The 21,031-nt window shown below is 46.9% G+C and overlaps 2 protein-coding genes across 9 annotated transcripts; both read left to right on the forward strand.

Annotated features, from left to right (window-relative positions):
- Positions 1 to 663: 663 nt before the first annotated feature.
- LOC310701349 (uncharacterized protein) lies at positions 664 to 13,467 on the forward strand. Of its 5 annotated transcripts, XM_083492110.1 has the most exons (6): positions 667 to 984; positions 1,551 to 1,664; positions 5,026 to 5,152; positions 6,568 to 6,651; positions 8,355 to 8,424; positions 9,267 to 13,467. In XM_083492110.1, the coding sequence occupies exons 5-6, from the start codon at positions 8,403 to 8,405 to the stop codon at positions 10,874 to 10,876; spliced, it is 1,632 nt and encodes a 543-aa protein (XP_083348236.1). In that variant the 5' UTR covers positions 667 to 984; positions 1,551 to 1,664; positions 5,026 to 5,152; positions 6,568 to 6,651; positions 8,355 to 8,402; the 3' UTR covers positions 10,877 to 13,467. The 5 variants fall into 5 exon arrangements, with proteins under 5 accessions (XP_083348234.1, XP_083348235.1, XP_083348236.1 ...); XM_083492108.1 differs by lacking the exon at positions 8,355 to 8,424 and having other exon boundaries at positions 664 to 984; positions 5,004 to 5,152; XM_083492107.1 differs by lacking the exon at positions 8,355 to 8,424.
- Positions 13,468 to 15,712: 2,245 nt separating this feature from the next.
- On the forward strand, positions 15,713 to 21,028 carry LOC310701594 (uncharacterized protein). Of its 4 annotated transcripts, XM_083492733.1 has the most exons (7): positions 15,713 to 15,984; positions 16,199 to 16,399; positions 16,651 to 16,991; positions 17,185 to 17,362; positions 17,489 to 17,615; positions 18,413 to 18,493; positions 19,067 to 21,028. In XM_083492733.1, exons 4-7 carry the CDS (start codon positions 17,288 to 17,290, stop codon positions 20,263 to 20,265), a joined length of 1,482 nt encoding a protein of 493 aa, XP_083348859.1. In that variant the 5' UTR covers positions 15,713 to 15,984; positions 16,199 to 16,399; positions 16,651 to 16,991; positions 17,185 to 17,287; the 3' UTR covers positions 20,266 to 21,028. The 4 variants fall into 4 exon arrangements, with proteins under 4 accessions (XP_083348859.1, XP_083348861.1, XP_083348862.1 ...); XM_083492735.1 differs by lacking the exons at positions 16,199 to 16,399; positions 16,651 to 16,991 and having other exon boundaries at positions 15,735 to 15,796; XM_083492734.1 differs by lacking the exons at positions 15,713 to 15,984; positions 16,199 to 16,399; positions 16,651 to 16,991 and having other exon boundaries at positions 17,142 to 17,362.
- The last annotated feature ends 3 nt before the right edge of the window (positions 21,029 to 21,031 follow it).

Consider the following 21,031-nt stretch of genomic DNA (forward strand, 5'->3'; position numbering starts at 1 on the left):
CTTGCTTGGCTTTCCTTTGTTCGGGCAAAAATACAGGGCAGGGTGGGATGGTTGGAGGGCATTTTATTTTATTACAATTTATTTCAGCCTAACAGAACAGGTGGCGCTGTGGGTTAATCCACAGAGCCTAGGACTTGCCAATCGGAAGGTCAGCGGTTCAAATCCCCAAGATGGGGTGAGCTCCCGCTGCTCGGTCCCTGTTCCTGCCAGCCTAGCAGTTTGAAAGCACGTCCAAGTGCAAGTAGATAACTAGGTACCACTCCGGCGGGAAGGTAAACAGCATTTCCATGCATTGCTCTGGTTCGCCAGAAGCGGCTTAGTCATGCTGGCCACATGACCCGGAAGCTGTACGCCAGCTCCCTCGGCCAATAAAGCGAGATGATCGCCGCAACCCCAGAGTCTGTCATGACTGGACCTAATGGTCAAGGGTCCCTTTACCTTTAAGCCTAATTCCACCATGCTGGTAGCACTGTGGTCTAAGCTTGCTCTGCAACTGGACCTAACGGTCAGGGGTCCCTTTACTTTACCTTTAGCCTAACTCCGGACATATGGCAACCCTAAGTCCTATGTTGGGCGAAAGATTCCACTCCAAATCTACAATTCTCTGATTATAGAATGGTAGAGTTGGAAGGGACCGCCAGAGCCATCTACTCTAAACCCCTTCAGTGCAGCAATAAGAGAGATTAATTGATCAACTGCAGTTTGCAATATATTGATACTGCAGTTTGCAATGTATTAAGAGAGCGAAGTGCAAGAGAGAGCTCACCTGTCACTCAGCCCTCCAGCTGTGTAAAGAACTGGACTCTGTTTCCTAGAGAGGCAGGATGTTGTAACCAAAGTGGGGGTGGTGTTGGAAGGGGTGGGCAGACAGACAGACAGGCGGACAATAGTGAAAGGCAGGGAGGGGCAAATAGGCTTGATCAAACTCCCTCGGAGAGGAGGAGGGAGGCTGAGATGCGGAGCGCACAGCGGATTGAGAAAGAGGTGCGGGACGGTGCAAGAGGGAAGGGGCAGGGATTTGCAGGGAGGGGAGAAGGGGGGGTCCCTCCTCTCCATAACCCCCCCGGAAACCTATAGAAGGGAGGGGTGCTCTGATGCATTGCATGCAACCCGGGTTCAGAATCGCTCCCCCAACAGCTGCGTGGATTTTGCATCCAGCCCACCGCCAAGTGAAATTCATTGGATTGGGGGAGGGGAGAGAAAGATGCATAGGTCTCTGTGCAGAGGAGACCCCCCCCCCCAAGGTTTAGGAAGAAACACCCACTGCACGGTTTCTATTGCACGATCCTGTTAGAAGCCCCACCCCCAAATACGGAGCTGGGAGTGGGTGGAGGGCTTGGTGCAGAGAAAGCAGCCTTGCTGGGACGGGGAGGGCAGAAGAGGAGGGAGGGAGGGTGCTCTCTCGCCCTGTCCGCCCCCCCCCCAAAGAAGGAAAGGACAGAATTACCATCCCAATGCCCCCAAATTGCATCATCGGGCACCTTTCCAACTCTGCCATTCTGTGATTTGGGTGTCCCTTTTCTGAAGCTTTTCCAAATCTTTTATGACAGGGCAGCCCTGAGAGTCTCAGAGGTGGCCAAGTTTTCAGCAGCATGGAATCCCCGGGACCTTCTCTTGGTTCGCGGGATGAAGTGGGAGAAGACCCTCAGGTGCAGCCGCCTCAGGTAAGGGAAGGAGAACTGGGATGCAGGAGGGGAGAGAGGCATACCATTTTCAACAGTGATTAAACATACGGGTACTTTTACATCTTATTCAGTTTTTTTGACTTCCATCAGCCCTGTCTGAAAATTTTCCAATCTAATCTCTTAGTATGCATTTCTTATTTTCCCTATTACATTCCAAACTCATAACCAATATCTCTATCTTTTTCTACTTGGTAACGCTTCGTGTATTTCTCCTTACAAAACGTCTTGTAGTCCTACTAGCGTAATTTGTTGATGACAGTTGCTCTTCAAATAATTCATATACTTCTTCCAATCTTCTGTAAATCTCTGGTCCCCCAGGTTTCGAATCCTTCCTGTCATTTTGTCCAATTCTGCGTAGCCCATTAATTCCGTCTGCCATTCTTCTTTCGTCGGAATTTCTTCTTGCTTCCATTTCTGGGCTAACAATACTCTTGCCGCTGTTGTTGCATATAAGAACAGTTTGACATCTTGTCTGTTAATGTCTTGGCCTATAATACCAAGTAAAAACGCTTCTGTTTTTTTTTAAGAATGTATATTTCAACATCTTTTTCATCTCATTATATATCATTTCCCAGAAGTTCTTTACTTTCTTACATTCCCACGGCACATTGCAGGTTTCTCAAGGTCACACAGAAAGAGGTTCTGCAGACCTTCCTCATTCAGAGAATCATAGGATTGTAGAGGTGAAAGGGGCACCAGGGGTCATCTAGCCCAACCCCTTGCAATGCAGGGATCTCGGCCAAAGCATCCCTGACAGGTGGCCACCCAAACTCTGCTTTAAAAGCTACCAGCCAAGGGGAACCCACCACCTTCAAAGGTAGTCGCTGTCGGACGGCTCTTGCCATCACAAGGTTCTTCCTGAGGTTCAGTCAGAATCTCCTTTCTTGTAGCTTGAAGCCATGGGTTCGAGTTCTACCCTCCAGAGCAGGATAATAATAATACTGTATTTTTTGCACCATAACACTCACTTTTTTCCTCCTAGAAAGTAAGGGGAAATGTCTGTGCGTGTTATGGAGCGAATGCCTACGGATTGCGGGGGGATCTGCTGCAGTCGTGAGCAGAGGATCCATGGTTCCCCTTCCTTCCCTCCTCCGTGGCTCGCTTTGAAACAGCAAAGCAGGAGAAGAGCCGCTGAGTGGGGGGGAGAGAGGGCAGAGAGCCTGCTTGCTTTAAAGGAGCAAAGTGGGAGAGGAGAGGTAAGCGGCTCCTGTTCGGTTGGCTCCTTTAAAGCAAGCAGGCTCTCTGTCCCATTCTCCTCCCCACTCAGCTGGCTAAATAGCAGCAAAGTTTTTCAGTGAGGGAGAGAAGCAGAGCCTGCTTGCTTCTCCTCTTATACTCCTCTTCTGCATTATTAACAGCATCCTTCTCCACCCACCCCACGTGTGTTCCTTGTCCCTTGAGTGCTTTTCCTTCCCTCCCCACTTAAAACGTGGTTCCAAAGCACGTATCCACATGGATCCTCAGGATTTTTGCATTGGGCTACCTCAAACTCACCGTCAGATCACATGTCTGTGGCCACAGCATGAACCACAAAAATCATACATCCACTGTTTCGTTTAGAATATTTTTTTTCTTGTTTTCCTCCTCTAAAAACTATGTGCGTGTTATGGTCGGGTGCATGTTATAGAGTGAAAAATACGGTAATTTATTATTTATACCCCGCCCACCTGGCTGGGTTTCTCCAGCCACTCTGGGTGGCTCCCAATAAAATGAGCTAACTCTATGTTCCCTGTGACAGCCTTTGAGATATTGGAAGGTGGCTGTCATCTCTCCTCTCCAGTCTCCTATTCTCCGTCCCAAACATACCCAACTCCTCAACCCTTCTTCTAAAGGCTTGGTTTGCAGACCCTGAATCATCTTGGGCATCCTCCTCCATCCATCCTGACTGAGGCAGAATAGAGCGGTACTGTTACCATTACTATTACAATTAATAATAGCAATAATAATAATAATAATAATTATACAAGTTGTTGTTGCTGCTGCTGTTGTTGTTAACAACAACAACAACAATTTGTATACTGCCCAATGCCTGCAGACATTAGGGTTGTTCACAGGATAAAAGGTGCATAATGAAGGTGCCTGGCAAAACTCCCTAGGGAGAGCATCCCACAAACGGGGAGCCACTGCGAGAAGGCCCCGTTCTCGTGTTGCCACCCTCTGTACCCTATGGGCACTATACTTCCATTGAGTCAGCCTAGCATTGCATTAGCCTTTTTTGCTGCTGCATCACAGATTCTCTCGTACAGACTCTTTAATGCTGCAAATAAATGCTGCTGTGTTACTTTTATTGTTGTTAGCCGCTGTGAGTCCGGCTTCAGCTGGGGAGGGCGGGATATAAATAAATTATATTATTATTATTATTATTATTATTATTATTATTATTATTATTATTATTAAATAGATGAGTAAATAAAGCCCACCAGCACCTCACCTTGTTACCCTTTCCCCTTTCAAACTGGGAGCAATGGTCTCTGTGGGAGAGATTACCGTATTTTTCGCCCTATAGGATGCACTTTTCCCCCTCCAAAAATGAAGGGGAAATGTGTGTGCGTCCTATGGGGCGAATGCAGGCTTTCGCTGAAGCCTGGAGAGCGAGAGGGGTCGGTGCGCACCGACCCCTCTCGCTCTCCAGGCTTCAGGAAGCTATCCGCAAGTCTTGCAAGCCCGGTGGGATGTCCCGCGGGCTCGCAAGGCTTGCGGGCAGCAGCCTGCACCCAAAAGCTGGGGACAGCGGGGAGGCGCAGCGCCGCCACCCCGCTATTCCCCGACCTGATGGGGGGGAGAAGCTTGCTTCTCCCCCCCCCCCGCCAGCCCCACAAGCTCGGGGAGGCTGGCGGGGGGGGGAGAAGCAAGCCTGCTTCTCCCCCCCCGTCAGCCCCACAAGCTCGGGGGATAGGGGGATGGCGGAGCCCCGCCACCCCGCTATTCCCTGACCTGATCGGGAGGCTGGCGGGGGGGGGGGAGAAGCAAGCCTGCTTCTCCCCCCCCGCCAGCCCCACAAGCTCGGGGGATAGGGGGATGGCAGAGCGCCGCCACCCCGCTATTCCCCGACCTGATCGGGAGGCTGGCGGGGGGAGAAGCAAGCTTGCTTCTCTCCCCCCCGCCAGCCCCACAAGCTCGGGGGATAGCGGGGCAAGCTGTCCCTGAAGGCAGAAGAGGGAGACGGAGCGCTCCGTCTCCCTCTTCTAGCTTGGGGATGGCTGCGCAAACCTGGGGGGGAAATAAAAATTTTTCCCTTGATTTCCCCCCCAAAAAACTAGGTGCGTCCTATGGGCCGGTGCGTCCTATAGGGCGAAAAATACGGTACCTCCTGAGTAGGGAGTGTGTTCTTTCCCCCCAGGATCCGGTGACCTTTGAGGAGGTGGCTGTGCGTTTCACGGAGGAGGAGTGGGCACTGCTGGATCCGGGCCAGAGAGCTCTGCACAGGGAAGTCATGGAGGAGAATCACAAGGCAGTGGCCTCTCTCGGTAAGAATTCTTTTCTGCCCCTTCTTGATTGATAGGTATCGTCGGCGTGAATCTGCTATTTTTGCCACTTAAACCTGCAGTGCAGTGATGCTGTGATGAAAATGGGCGTCTGGGCCATGTGTGCTGGATAAGAAAATAAGAGCCCTGCTTAATAATAATAATACTAATAATAATAATAATAGATGCCTGTAGGAAAGCCACAAGCCCAAGCAGAAAAACACACTGGCCCTTTCCTGCGGTTTCCAACAACTGGTATTCAAACACACACCTTCTTTATTACAGTCCAAAGACTGGTACAGTGGTGCCTCGCAAGACGAAATTACCGTATATTTTGCACCATAACACTCACTTTTTTCCTCCTAGAAAGTAAGGGGAAATGTCTGTGCGTGTTATGGAGTGAATGCCTGCAGGTGTTGGGGGGGATCTGCTGCAGTCGTGAGCAGAGGATCCATGGTTCCCCTTCCTTTCCTCCTCCGTGGTTACAAAGCATGGATCCACATGGATCCTCAGGATTTTTGCATTGGGCTACTCCAAACTCACTGTCAGATCACATGTCTGTGGCCACAGCATGAACCACAAAAATCATATATCCACTATTTCGTTTAGAATATTTTTTTCTTGTTTTCCTCCTCTAAAAACTATGTGCGTGTTATGGTCTGGTGCGTGTTATAGAGCGAAAAATACGGTAATCCGTTCCGCGAGTCTCTTCGTCTAGCGGTTTTTTCGTCTTGCGAAGCAACCCTATTAGCGGCTTAGCGGATTAGCGCTATTAGCGGTTTAGCGGCTATTAAAGGCTTAGTGGTTTAGCGGCTTAGCGGCTAAAAGGCTATTAGCGGCTTAGCGGCTTAGAAAAAGGGGGGGGGAGCGAAAAAAAATCTCAAGACTCGCAAGACATTTTCGTCTTGTGAAGCAAGCCCATAGGGAAATTCGTCCTGCGAAGCGTATCGAAAAACGGAAAACCCTTTCGTCTAGCGGGTTTCCCGTCTTGCGAGGCATTCGTCTTGCGGGGCACCACTGTATAGTGGGGTAAACCTCTGTGATAGGGAAAACATTTAATCTAGCTTTGGTATATTGTCTGTGATAACTGGGCACTGACAAAATCGTAAGATATGAAAACCATGCCCATACTGAAACGTTCCGCAGGTTACATATGATTGAGAGCGAAGATGGCTGCGTTCAATATTCCTCAGCCCATAGGTATTCAGAAGCAATAGGCAGGTGGGACTTTGGTTTGATCCAGCCCAGCTCTTGTTTTAAAGAGGAGAGCTGGACTGCAGGTCGAACCTCCCCTTCCACCTGCCCAGCTGTTTCCCCAAAGTTAAATGTCCGGCTTGGCTTTCAAATAACAGCTGCCTGGAGGAGACCTGAAGAGTTTAGTAGTCAAAAGTAACAGCCTTCCCTGTTTTCCTTGACAGAATCAGAGCTCGGTTCCAACTGGGGAGAAGGAGAATATCTGCTCATCCAAGACCTCAAAGAAGAGGAGGAAAGGACATTAGCAGGTTAGTCCTTAGGTGTGTCATTGGGCCCTTTGTGGAACTGACTAATTTATCTCCTGTTCCCAATGATCCTGATGATTTTGCCCCTATTACTCTATTTCACTTGGCACCTAATCATAGCTCAGTTGGCTAGAGCGCAGTGCTGATAATGCCAAGGTTGCAGGTTCGATCCTGGAACAAGACACCTGCATATTCCTGCATTGCAGGGGGTTGGGTTGATGATCCTCGGGGTTCCCTTCCGACTCTACGATTCTGTGATTCTACGATCTCCAGCCTGGGTGCTTCAATTTGACAGCAGACCAGGGAGAAAGGCAGATTTCATGCTAGGGATCATTAGGAAAACAACCAAAAATAAAACTGGCAATATCACAGTGCCATTATATAGACCCATGTTACAGCTGCATTGGGAGCACTGTGCCCAGTTCTGGTCGCCTGACCTCAAAAAGGATATTGTAGAGTTGGAAAAGGTTCAGAAAAAGGGCAGCCAAAACAATCAGAACCAGTGAAGGCGGTGAAGGTCGTGTGTGAGTGTCTGGAGGTGGTTGGAGGATGGATGGCGCCTAACAGATTGAGGTTGAATCCTGACAAGACAGAAGTACTGTTTTTGGGAGACAGGGAGCGGGTTGGTGTGGGGGATTCCCTGGTCCTGAATGGGGTAACTGTGCCCCTGAAGGACCAGGTGCGCAGCCTGGGAGTCATTTTGGACTCACAGCTGTCCGTAGAAGCACAGGTTAATTCTGTATCCAGGGCAGCTGTCTACCAGCTCCATCTGGTATGCAGGATGAGACCCTACCTGCCCGCAGACTGTCTCACCAGAGTGGTGCATGCTCTAGTTATCTTCCGCTTGGACTACTGCAACGCGCTCTACGTGGGGCTACCTTTGAAGGTGACCCAGAAACTGCAATTAATCCAGAATGCGGCAGCTAGACTGGTGACTGGGAGTGGCCGCCAGGACCACATAACACCGGTTCTGAGAGATCTGCATTGGCTCCCAGTATGTTTCTGAGCATGATTCAAAGTGTTGGTGCTGACCTTTTAAAGCCCTAAATGGCCCTGGCCCTGTATACCTGAAGGAGCGTCTCCACCCCCATCGTTCTGCCCGGACACTGAGGTCCAGCGCCGAGGGCCTTCTGGCAGTTCCCTCATTGCGAGAAGCAAAGCTACAGGGAACCAGGCAGACGGCCTTCTCGGTAGTGGCGCCTGCCCTGTGGAACGCATCCCATCAGATGTCAAAGAGATAAACAACTACCTGACATTCAGAAGACATCTTAAGGCAGCCCTGTTCAGGGAAGTTTTTAATATGTAACGCTGTACTGTTTTTAACACTTGTTTGGGAGCCGCCCAGAGTGGCTGGGGAGACTCAGCCAGATGGGCGGGGTATAAATAAATTATTATTATTATTATTATTATTATTATTATTATTATTATTATTATTATCAAGGGGAAGAAAAGTTGCTTTATTCCCTTCCCAGATGTTTGGCTGTTCTCTCACCCCACTCTCTGATATGGGATTTCTTAATACTTTCTGCTCAAAAGTAACAAATCATGTCATTTTTTAGAATGTATTTTACTGGTTTTCCACAATAGTGAACACAGCAAAACAAAACTTGTAATACAGGTTTCCACTTTGTCAGTTACATCAAATAAAATTAAAGTACATATGGAGGTATTTCCATACCAACCATGTCTTTTTCTCCCCCTGGAAGAACCAGACTTCATTTCCTGGTGGGAAGAAGGAGAACCCCAAAAAAGAGATGGTAGAGGAGACATCATCAGGTAGCTGCTTAGTTGTGGAAATCGTTGTTAAAGATAGAAGAGCGAAGCATGTAGAAGGACAAGCCTTGCGGAAGCAGGGCCAGCATGGCTTCTGTGAGGGAAAGTCCTGTCTCACAATCCTGTTAGAGTTCTTTGAGAGTGTCAGCAAGCTTATAGATAGATAGCATTGATCCCATTGACCTAGGGTACTTCGGCTTTCTCTTTGTAAACTGCTTTGAGGGTTCCCCCCCCCAAAAAAAACAATCAAGCAGTGTATAAATTTAACAAAATAAGCAAGCTTTCAACAAAGGGAAGAATCATGGAGATTTTCCTGGTCTAGCAAAGACACAGGGCAAAGATGAACCTCTAATCACTGCATCTTGCTTGGGTCTAACTCGCACAATTTCAACCAGCCTTCCCCCAACCACATAGGGTTGAAATTGTGCAAGTTGTATTCACGTAAGATGCAACCGTATGGTACTTTATGGTACCCATTGGTCAAAGACGTACCCTCCAAATTCTTCCAGCGTCTCGTTATTTCAAGCCTGGCTGCTAGCAAAAGTGGACATTAGAGGGTTGTCCAATTATGGCTCTCATGATGTGGGTTCTGATCTAGGGATCTCCTACCCACCAATCTCTGTTTTAGTGCCGCCACCCTCTCCTCACCTGGTTCAGAGTCAGCTACCTGGTCTGGGTCCTTAGTCAAAGGCTCTGCAGCCTATGCGTCTTGATGGTTACTGGACTCGGCGGGTCATGATAGGGATGTTGAAATAAAGGGAAGCAGCCAATTGCTTTTGATCCATTTTGGGACCCTTAGTTCCTGCCTTGCACTACTAACAGGATTTCTGCCCCTCTCCAAACAGGTGGGCAGGACAATGAGGATTCTGTACCTCCATCAGAAGCCATCAAGCCCAAAGTAAGAGGGGAGACCTTTGGAAGCAAAGGTCACAAGGAAAACCAGAGGAAGACATCCGTTGCTTTTCAGGGTGCAGATGTCCACAAACTCCACATCCCCCAAGGAGACTGTAAAGGAAAGAGAAGGAGAACGTGCCTGGCATGTGGGAAAATATTCAAGTTTAAATCGGACTTAAATAAACACTTCAGAATCCACACAGGGGAAAAGCTGTATACATGTAAGGAGTGCGGAAAAGGCTTTAGCAATAGCGGGAACCTTAAAAAGCACCAGCTCCTCCACACAGGGGAGAAACCCTATAAGTGTATGGAGTGTGGAAGGAGTTTTACTCAGAGTGGTAGCCTGACGATACACTACCGAACTCACACGGGGGAAAAGCCCTATCAGTGCGCTGAGTGTGGAAAGTGCTTCAGAGTGAGTTCAAAGCTGACTTCGCACTACAGAACTCACACGGGGGAGCCATATAAATGTGCGGACTGCGGGAAGAGCTTCAGCATGAAAGGAAACCTTTGTAAACATCAGAGAATCCACACGGGGGAGAAGCCGTATAAATGCACCGACTGCGGGAAGAGCTTCAGCAATAAAGGAAACCTTTGTAAACTTCAGCGTATCCACACAGGAGAGAAGCCATATATATGTACAGAATGCGGGAAGGACTTCAGTGACAGCACAAGCCTTACTTTCCATAAAAGAATCCACTCAGGGGAGAAGCCGTTCAAATGCGTGGAGTGTGGGAAGAGCTTCAGGATGAGCTCTGGCCTTACCACTCATCAGAGAACTCACACTGGAGAGAAACCGTATGCGTGTGTGGAATGTGGAAAGAGCTTTCGCGAGAGACCAAGCCTCGCTTACCACAGAAGGACTCACACAGGAGAGAAGCCACATAAGTGTGCGGAGTGTGGAAAGAACTTTGCTGAAAGGTCAAGCCTGACTTTACACCAGAGGATCCACACGGGGGAGAAGCCATACCCTTGTGTGGAGTGCGGAAAGAGCTTCCGGACCAAAGGAAACCTTTGTCAACATCAGAGAACGCACGTAGCTGAGAAGTCCTATAAGTGCCGGAAGTGCGGAGAGGCCTTCAACGACAGCGCGAGCCTCACTTTTCACAAACGCGTTCACTCGGGGGAGAAGCCGTTTCAGTGTGTCGAGTGCGGGAAGAGCTTCCGGGGCCACTCGAGACTTCTCTCCCATCAGAGAATCCACACAGGGGAGAAACCATATCCGTGTGTGGAGTGCGGGAAGAGCTTCCGTTGGCTCGAGGTTCTCACTGCTCACAAAAGAACCCACACGGGAGAGAAGCCGCATGTGGAGAGAGCTTCAGAAACAGAGGGAGCCTTTATAAGCACGAGGGCATCCACGGGAGGAAGAAACCACGCGCATCATCCTTCCCTGATGCAACTCCCTCTGCCACAGAGCCTGCACAGACCTTCCATTGCATGCCCACAAGGCTGTCCCCTCCCCAAGGCACCATTTATATTCTTGTTTTCCCTTGACATATCTAGGAGGGCTGGGAATCCGCCAGTGACTGATCCATTGAAGCTGGGGGGGGGAGGGGCGTAGAAGACAAGGGGCGGAGGGGGTCCCTCTGCAGAGAAGCCTGTGCCCCAAACTCCCCTACGTGGCAGGAAGAATTTCCGACTGCCGGTTTCGCCTGGGGCAGTCTTTTTAAAATCATTTTTATTGATTTTCCAATAAAAAACATCCAATTAATATATCCAATCACAATACTCCAATTAAAATTTAAAAAACTAAAATAAAAAAGAACAAATTATAATCCAAATTATAATTATTAATTCTTCGGGGCTCCCCACGGTCTGGATCTCTGAAGCATATCTCCACATCTCAGTCCTGCCTCTCCTCATCATTCCATATTTTCCACACATCGGTTTTGACGTTTTATAATTCCCGTCCCTGAGTTTTATTCTCAGTCGTGTCAAACATCATGTACTTTCATCCGTCGAATACAGCTTTGTTAGTATATATTTTTCCGACTGTCTTTTTATCAGCGCAGCTTCCTCCGACACCGTTCCGATCCGGGATGTTGTCCAAATCTGTTATCTGAAGTTTAATGGCGCAGCAACTCCCAATCATTAATTGTCCAAACCTTCCTTTTGGGCCTTATTGAACCAGTACCTTCCAAGTTAAATGTTAAGCAGACCTGTTTGCAATATTACAATGTAGATAAATGTATTCCACAAATATCTGTCATTTGGCGATAGGTCAGCCTATGGAGACGGCACTCTCCCCCCAACGGGCCTGCGGCAGTCTTGAACTTGTCCCCATAGTCTATGGCATCCTGCCTGGATTTTGCTGTTTCCATGGGCCCAAGGAGTTGAAAGCAATTATTATTATCATGATTGCAGTTATTGAAGGATTGGAAGGGACCCCTAAGACCATATAGTCCAAACCTCTGCAATGCAGGAATCACAGCTAAAGATTCCCTGAAAGATTCCTAACTTTCATTTAAAAACCATCGGAAAGTTATTCCTAATGTTTAGTCGGAATTTCCTTTCTTGCAGGGTGGATAAAAATCAATGATTTAATTTTTTTAAAAAAAATAATCAGATTTTTTTATTTAAATCAGGGTTTTTAAAAAAAATCAGATTTTTTTATATTTAAATTGGATTTTTAAAATAAAATGCTTTTGGACAAAAAATATTTCTAAAGATAGTTTTCTATCTCAGTTACATTATAGTCCAAAGGCTATTCATCAGGAAATAAAGATTTGTTTTAAGTTTTTCATGTGTGCTAAAAATCAGTCTAAGTTATTACTGGAATGACTTCCAATAAAGTACAGCAGGAAAATTGTCCAAATATAAACAGTTATCTTATTAAACCTCACAATAATCTCATAATTATCTAGATGTTTCTAATAGTATAAACAAATCAGTAATTTTTGATAATAGCTGTAAATAGTACTCTGAAAATTTATTATTCCGAAATCTGGTTGTAAATATTAAGATGATACCAGCAAAAATGAGTCTTTCTGTAAAAAGATGATTGAAATCAAATCCACCCTGCTGTCTGGTAATTTGAATCCATTGGTTCAATGTGGAAAGGACTACCTTGGAAGGATGTTTTTAAACTGGGGTTGTGTGGCCATGTGCCAGGGATTATTTAGCTCTGATTCCTGCATTGCCAGATGGTTGGACTAGGTGACTCTTAGGGTCACCCCCAAAAAAGAGGGGGATTAATGGGCAACCTTTTCCGGAAAACATTTGTACTTCGAGGAGATAAGTGATCTAACTTAGTCTTCTCTTCCTGCTTCTTTTTACTTTCCTTCTCTATCTCTTCATAAAGTTCTTTGATGCCTGAGAGCAGCCTTTAATGCAGGGGTAGGCAACCTAAGGCCCGTGGGCCGGATCCGGCCCAATCGCCTTCTCAGTCCGGCCCATGGATGGTCCGGGAATCAGCGTGTTTTTCCATGAGTAGAATGTGTCCTTTTATTTAGAATGCATCTCTGGGTTATTTGTGGGGCATAGGAATTCGTTCATATTTTTTTCCAAAATATAGTCCGGCCCACCACTAGGTCTGAGAGACGGTGGACCGGCCCCCTGCTGAAAAAGGTTGCTGACCCCTGCTTTAATGTATAATCTGGTGGAAGGAAGAAGTGATAATGCAAGGTACCTTCTGACCTTTGATGTTAGACATTGTTTGGAGAGATGTGCAGAGAGGGCTGGCTGGTGAATAATCTGCCGTAGGCAGTTGGGCAAACCATATAGGCTAGCTATCAATACAGTGGTACCTTGGGTTACAGATGCTTCAGGTTACAGACTCCGCTAACCCAGAAATAGTACCTCGGGTTAAGAACTTTGCTTCAGGATGAGAACAGAAATCGTGTTCTGGCTGCACGGCGGCAGCGGGAGGCCCCATTAGCTAAAGTGGTGCTTCAGGTTAAGAACAGTTTCAGGTTAAGAATGGACTTCCGGAACGAATTAAGTTCTTAACCAGAGGTACCACTGTAATCTGTAAATCAGATGGTTTTGAGGAAGCTCGTCTACGAACTCATGGCCAGAAGCTTGTGCAACCTGAGACCACCTGGGGAGGTGACTTCGCCTCTTCTTGAGGGCTCCCCAGTGGCAGACAGAGGGGCTTGCTTGGTAATGTATATAATGCTTGCTGTTTAGAATAAAATCTTTAATCTTCTCACTTACTTGTGTTTTTATTCCTTCTGAATCTCATTAAAAGAACCACCTTGCATTTGGTAATAATAATAATATTTATTTATTTATACCCCGCCCATCTGGCTGGGTTTCCTCAGCCACTCTGGGCGGCTCCTAACCGAATATTAAAAACACAATACAGCATTAAACAGGGCTGCCTTCAGATGTCTTTTAAAAGTAAGGTAGTTGCTTATTGCCTTGACATCTGATGGAAGGGCCTGTTTAACAGATTGTTGTATTTTAATATTTTGTTGGAAGCCGCCCAAAGTGGCTTGGGAAACCCAGCCAGATGGGCAGGGAATGAATAATAAATTATTATTATTATTATTATTATTATTATTATTATTATTATTATTATTCAGGAACTAAAGTATTTACCATTTACCAGGTTGAGCAACAATTGACCATTATCAGGTTTCCAGACAGACACATTTTCTCCTGTATACTGCCCCCCTGTGATGTATGATTTTTTTTTTGGGGGGGGGGGTTGTGTGGCAGTCTTAAGCCACAGGGTGGGCAGTTTTAAAAGTCTATAGCATGGGTAGGCAAACTAAGGCCCGGGGGCAGGATCCAGCCCAATCACCTAAATCCGGCCCACGGACGGTCTGGGAACCAGCGTGTTTTTACATGAGTAGAATGTGTCCTTTTATTTAATATGCATCTCTGGGTTATTTCTGGGGCATAGGAATTCGTTCATTATTATTTTTTCCAAAACATAGTCCGGTCCCCCACAAGGTCTGAGGAACGGTGGACTGGCCCCCTGCTGAAAAAGTTTACTAACCCCTGGTCTACATAGGGGCCTGCACACCTTTGTTCTGGGTTCCTCTCCTCCCTCCCTATGTGGGGGGAGTGGGGGACCCTGTTGCAAGTTTAATAAAGATCAGGCTTACTAGCTGCTTTGCTTCTGGGAGGGCGTTCCACAGGGCGGGTGCCACCACCGAGAAGGCCCTCTGCCTGGTTCCCTGTAATAATAATTTATTAATAATGAATCTCTTACATATATTGGTAGTTTGCTCAGCTTAACAGATACTTGCCAGGCTGTATTTGCAAAGGGAGATTTAAGCCCCTGCAGTCCAAAGACAACTGGAAAGCTTTTCCCATTTCCTCCCTCCTTGCAGAGAAATATTTGAGGTCAACTTGGGAGAGTCAAAACAGCTTCAGGATTGCTTTCCTGTACTGTTTCAGACACTATACTTATGCGTGTGTGTTTGCCTTGTACATTTATGAACATCAGCAGTCCCACATGCTCAGAGACTTTGCGCCTGTTCATTGGGGGAGATAGGAAGCCGAGAGCATTTGTTCTTTAGATGTCCCTTTTATGAAGAGGCACATAGTAAAACCATTGATCCCCTGCTGGTGAGGCTCCCCGACCTCCTGGAAAAGCAAAAATTTGACCTTTTCCTGTTAGGCAAAGATCATAAGACGACCCGGATGGTTGCCAGATTCTGTGTACAGATCTGTAGGCATAGACCAGGGGTCTGCAACCCGCGGCTCCGGAGCCGCATGTGGCTCTTTTACACCTTTGCTGCGGCTCCGGGGTGGATACTAGCGAGCGGAGGAGGCGCATTGTGCACCCCGACACTCCCCACTGTGGCGGGCGCTGTACTGGCTGTGACGTCGCATGGGGGCGGTGCGTGCGTTAGTCACGCACCGTCCTGACGTCACCTTCCCGCCCGCTGTCAGATCGCGGCTCCGGAGATATAGTTGTTTTAAATGTCGCAATGGTTTTGCGGCTCCCAGTTTTTTTTCCCTTCGGAAACAGGTCCAAGTGGCTCTTTTTGTCTTAAAGGTTGCAGACCCCTGGCATAGACCATCCCCCGACCCAAACTAGTTCGTTAAGAAAATCCCCAAACTAGGTTCCATGGGTGACTGGGTCATCTCTCTGCCGTAGCTTATCTTAAAGTTTTAAGTGTCTATATGCTTATTGCATTTATAAATTTCAAATTTATTGTTGTACATTGTTTTAAATGTTTGTTTTCCTTCTGGGATTGTCCCCCCAAGTGTGTTTTATAAGCCGCAATAAATTATCTATCTAACAGCAGGAAGGAAATAAGGTCTGATAGTGGGGCCCTATTCCGAAAAAGGCTGAGGGACACGCGGCTCCGAGACCCAGGCGGGCTGGAGGGGGGGGTCCCTTCCCACTACATTCCTATAACTCGTCTTGCCGGGAGGACCCCTCCCCCTGGGTCAATGAACTCGCATCCTAGAGAGGCAGGAAGTGACGGAGCAGGGCGGGGGGGGGTAGAGGGAATGTTGGGGTGGGGTCTCCATGCACACCCCCGGAAGAGAAGGAGGCCTGCAAAGGAGGAGGGAAAAGGTGCAACATTTCGGGAGGGGGGTGATTTGGGGTGCAGGGAGGGAGAAGAATTTGCATTTCCTCCCCATGAATCTACAAACAGGGCAGGAGGGGGGAAGGTGAGGGAGGGCATTAAAGCAAGGAACGGCTGCCCCCCCCTTTCCCCCTGGGAATCAGGAGAAGCAATGTGCAGTTGGCTGCAAGGGGGGGCAATTTGGAGGGGAGAGGGTCTCCATCCTCATTCGGGGGGTTATTTGGGAATGGGGGGGTGGGAGAAGGATTTGCTTTCCCTCTCCCTGAATCTACAAACAGGGCAGCTGGGAAAGGAGGCGGGAGGATGGGGGGGGGTGAAAGGAAAGCAAGGAGGGGTCTCGTTCTTTTCCTGTGGGAATCAGTGGGGGGGGAGGCCACCCTGCTGCAAAGTGCCTCCCCCTCCAACAGGTTTTGCATTGCAATATCCTTTTTGAAGCGCAGAGATAAACCAGCCTCCTGGTGGGGAGGGGAGGGAAACATTTTGCTGCCTCAGACGAACCAGAGAAGGGACACCACCCCCACCCCTGCAACCTGACTGGGACACTGAACCAGTTGTGCCAGTTTCACCCCACAACTATGGGTCCCCATAGTGTGAGAGCCAGTGTGATGTACTGGTTAAGAGTGGTAGTCTCGTAATCTGGGGAACCGGGTTCGCATCTCTGCTCCTCCACATGCAGCTGCTGGGTGACCTTGGGCCAGTCACACTTCTCTGAAGTCTCTCAGCCCCACTCACCTCACAGAGTGTTTGTTGTGGGGAGGAAGGGAAAGGAGAATGTTAGCCGCTTTGAGACTCCTTCTGGTAGTGATAAAGCGGGATAGCAAATCCAAACTCTTCTCTCCAGGGCTGTGGGTGCCATGGAGCATGCATGGCCCTGGCACCGAAATATGTGGGTGCCCAGCCCCTTCATGGGGAATTGGGTGGGTGCTCAGGGACCCAGGGAGCTGGCACCTATGCATTGAAAGTCACCAGGGGATATTTCCCCCCCTCCCATCTTAGACCCAGCCTCCTAACCCATTTTTGTGTATTTCTGCACACTCAGCCTGGAACACCCCCCTCCCTTGGCCTCCGGCGTCAGGGAGCCGGTCTGGGCGGGAGGGGAGAGAGAGTCAGATACACAAATACTTACACCAAAAGTCAATAGTTTCTGTTTCTGTTGTGATAATCCCGTGTTCCAGAGCTCTTGTAATTAGAATTTGGGAGTATTAATTTATTATTATTGGTATTTGTACAGTATTTGTAAAACGTATGCTCTCTGTGTAAATGTCTCCCACTCTAAATAAATCCGCCTTTCTATGAACTGCTCTCAGACCACCTGGTATAGGGTGGTATATAAATTCAATCAATAATAATAATTTCTTCATCGTTCTCCTAAAAGGGCTGCTCCCTGCATTGAAGTGCATCGTGGCAACAGCTGAGAGAGTCCCAGAAGTGGCCCTGTTTCTGCCTCCTCCTCCTCCATCCTTTCTGCTGGCAACGCAATGGCCTCCAAGACCCCCTCTGAACAGTCTCTTCTTAAAGGTGGAGTGGAAAGAGGAGCCAGGCAGCTTCCTCAGGTAGGGAAAGAGCAACGGGAACAGGGAGGCGGGAAGAGGCACAGATGGGACAACCCAGCCTCCCTCTGTGTTGAGTGGGGATGATGGGGATCTAAGAGAAGCTCTGTTTTCTTCTTCTTCTTCCAGGCCCTCTTGACCTTTGAGGAGGTGGCTGTGTTTTTCACAGAGGAGGAGTGGGCTCTGCTGGATCCAGGCCAAAGAGCTCTGCACAAGGAAGTCATGGAGGAGAATTATGAGATGGTGGCCTCTCTAGGTAAGGGCACATTTTTATTCCTCTTGGCTGCTATACGTTGGAGGTGTGAACCTGCTGTTTGAGCCATTTATTCATGCCGTGTCTTCCTATTTGGTGACCCCTCGTAGCTGAGTAAGATGGTCTTCCATGAACATAGTCTTAAAGGTATGTGCCTAAGTGACTGTAGGTTCCAATTCTGGATCCACACATCCTTCCACAGTGGGGAGATAGTTTCTGGGTGGGAGTTAATCACAGTGAGGGTTTACCAAACGTACTTTCCTCTTAACTTCTCCCTTTCATCCCGAGTTTCTGCTTCTTCAAAGTCAGTGACGCCTTTGCTAAAGGCTATTCTCCAATTGGAGCACTCCCAGGCCAGTGTTTCCCAATTTTCTGTGCTTATACTGCATATTTTTAGATTTGCCTTGAGAGTGTCTTGAAGCCTCTTTTGTTGCCCACTGGTATATCAATTTCCATTCTTAAGTTTGGAATAGAGTAGTTGCTTTTGAAGACAATAATCAGGTATCCAAACAACATGACCAGCCCAATGAAGTTGATATTGAAGATTGTAGTTTATAGCAACTCTGTACTTTTGTCAGAAAGCTGATATTGTGGTATGAATTGCAAAAAAATCCTGTGTTTTACTTATTCCTCTGGGTAAAAATGGTGGCATATGGTTTGCTGGTCAGTGTCATTTATTAACTTTTAATGGGCCACCAGATACTTTGCTGTCTTTGTTTCACAAGATTAATATTTTTGAATATTTTTATAGTCCCGTATGACATAAACAGCACTTCTGTTTTACTTATTCCTCATAACAGAGACTCTGGTACTCAAGTCTGAGCTCATCTCGTCGCTTGGAACAGAAAAATACAGGGATGTTGTCCTGGACCAATTCAGAGGTACATACTTCCACTTTGCTGTGAGACTGTAACTTTCTATGTCTCCTTTCAGTGTGTAGGAATATAAAAAGAGCCTTTTTGGATCAGAACGAAGGCCCATCTTTTCCAGCATCCTGGTGCAGGTTTAGGTGATGTGTACAGTTGGTTGGAAAGTATCAGCGAGATATTACCGATCAGGGAGGAAGGAGAAAACTGAATACAGAGGCGTAGCATTTTCACAGGAGGGGGAAAGTGTCCCCCTCCAGAGGTTGCTGCACTACAACCATGTTTACTTGGGTTGATGGTACTTAGAGTCCAACCACATCTGGAGGGCCATAGATGCCTCATCTCAGCATAGAAGGTTTCTCTTGGTTCTCAGTGTTACATGGGAATTGAAGGTAGAACTGGATACTAGGGGTTATTGAGGCTATTTTTAGATTTCCTTTCCTAAAAATGTACATAGGAGAGGGAGGAATGCTGGAGGTGTTGAAATAATAGAAGGTGGTGATTGGTCTTGCTGTGTGTTAAGATCTCTTGTTCTCTTCCTTGAATACCTAACAATATTTTATCTCCCCCTTCCCCACTTTAAACCAGGTGATGGAGAAGACAATCAGAATTTTGAGGGGCCATCTGTGAAGTACTTCAGCATGAGTGAACACCTTAGCACACAACTACAAACTAACACAGAGGAGAAACCCTTTAAATGCATGGAGTGCGGAAAGAGCTTCAGTAAAAATAGAAATCTTAGCGCACATCAACGAATTCACACAGGAGAGAAACCATATAAATGTATGGATTGTGGGAAGGGCTTCATTGATAGTGGAGCTCTTACAAGACACCAACGAACTCACACAGGGGAGAAACCATTTCAATGTATGGAGTGTGGAAGCAGCTTCAGTGAAAATGGAAGTCTTGCCCGACATCAACGAACTCACACCGGGGAGAAACCATTTAAATGTATGGAGTGTGGGAAGAGCTTCAGGGATAGGGGAAAGCTTACTGTACATCAACGGATTCACACAGGGGAGAAACCATTTAGATGTATGGAGTGTGGGAAGAGCTTCAGTCAGTATTCACACATTACTATTCATCGGAGAACTCACACAGGGGAGAAACCATATAAATGTATGGAATGTGGGACAGGTTTCATTGAGAGTGGAGCTCTTTCAAAACATCAACGAACTCACACAGGGGAGAAACCATATAAATGTTTGGAGTGTGGAAAGAGTTACACTGAAAGTGGGTCACTTACAAAACATCAGCGAACTCACACAGGGGAGAAACCATATAAATGTTTAGAGTGTGGGAAGGGTTTCAGTCAAGGGGGGAAACTTACTGTACATCAACGGACTCACACAGGGGAGAAACCATATAAATGTTTGGAGTGTGGAGAGTCCTTCATTTGTAGTAGGAAACTCATTGTGCACCGACAAAGTCATACCGGGGAGAAACCATTTAAATGTAAGGATTGTGGGAAGGGCTTCAGTGAAGGTGGAAAACTTACAAGACACCTACAAACTCATACAGGGGAGAAACCATTTAGATGTATGGAGTGTGGGAAGGGTTTCATTGAGAGAGGAGCTCTTGCAACACATCAACGATCTCACACAGGGGAGAAACCCTTTAAATGTATGGAGTGCGGAAAGAGCTTCAGTCAAAATGGAAGACTTACTGTACACCAACGAATTCACACAGGGGAGAAACCATATAAGTGTATGGATTGTGGGAGGTGCTTCAGTGAGAGTGGAACTCTTACAAGACATCAGCGATCTCACCGAGAAGCAACGGTTTAAATGGAAAAAGTGTGGAAAATGTTTTATTTATAATGAAGTTATTAACACCTATGGACTCATAGGGAAGAACTCATTTATATGTATGGAGTGTGCCAAGTTTTCCCCACAGAGTTCACTTTGTCTCTCATATCAACAAACTCATATAGGGAAAAATCATTTGTAAATGCATGGAGTGTGTTTGATGTTCTGGTGTTTGTATGGAAAGTTGTACATATATGTATTAAGACAATGAATGTAAGTGTCTCATAATAGTAAGTATAATGAAATATACAATGTACAGTTAGGGATGTGCAGAATGTGACCCTGGAGGGGTCATTTTGAGTGAACATGTGCTGAGAGTCCATTGATATTTGGTCTTTGGCAGAGAGAGTTGGAAATGGAGAGTTGGGGAAAGTGGAGCACAACAGTGGTGTTTAGGAAGCAGGATTGGCTCTGGAATCGTAGAGCTGTAGTTGAAACAAAATAATAAAATTCCTTCCAGTAGCACCTTAAGAGACCAACTAAGTTTGTTATTGGAATGAGCTTTCGTGTGCATGCACCAAGCTCATACCAATAACAAGCTTAGTTGGTCTCTAAGGTGCTACTGGAAGGAATTTTATTATTTTGTTTTGACTACGGCAGACCAACATGGCTACCTACCTGTAACTAGAACTGTAGAGTTGAAAGAGACTCCAACGGTCTTCTAGTCCAACTCCTTGTTACAAGAACAACAGCATAAATCTTTTTTTATAGTTGCAATAAAGGAACAATGAAAATGCAGAAAGAC

This window comes from Podarcis liolepis, assembly GCF_965112155.1.
Source record: "Podarcis liolepis genome assembly, chromosome: 2".
Lineage (NCBI taxonomy): Eukaryota > Metazoa > Chordata > Lepidosauria > Squamata > Lacertidae > Podarcis > Podarcis liolepis.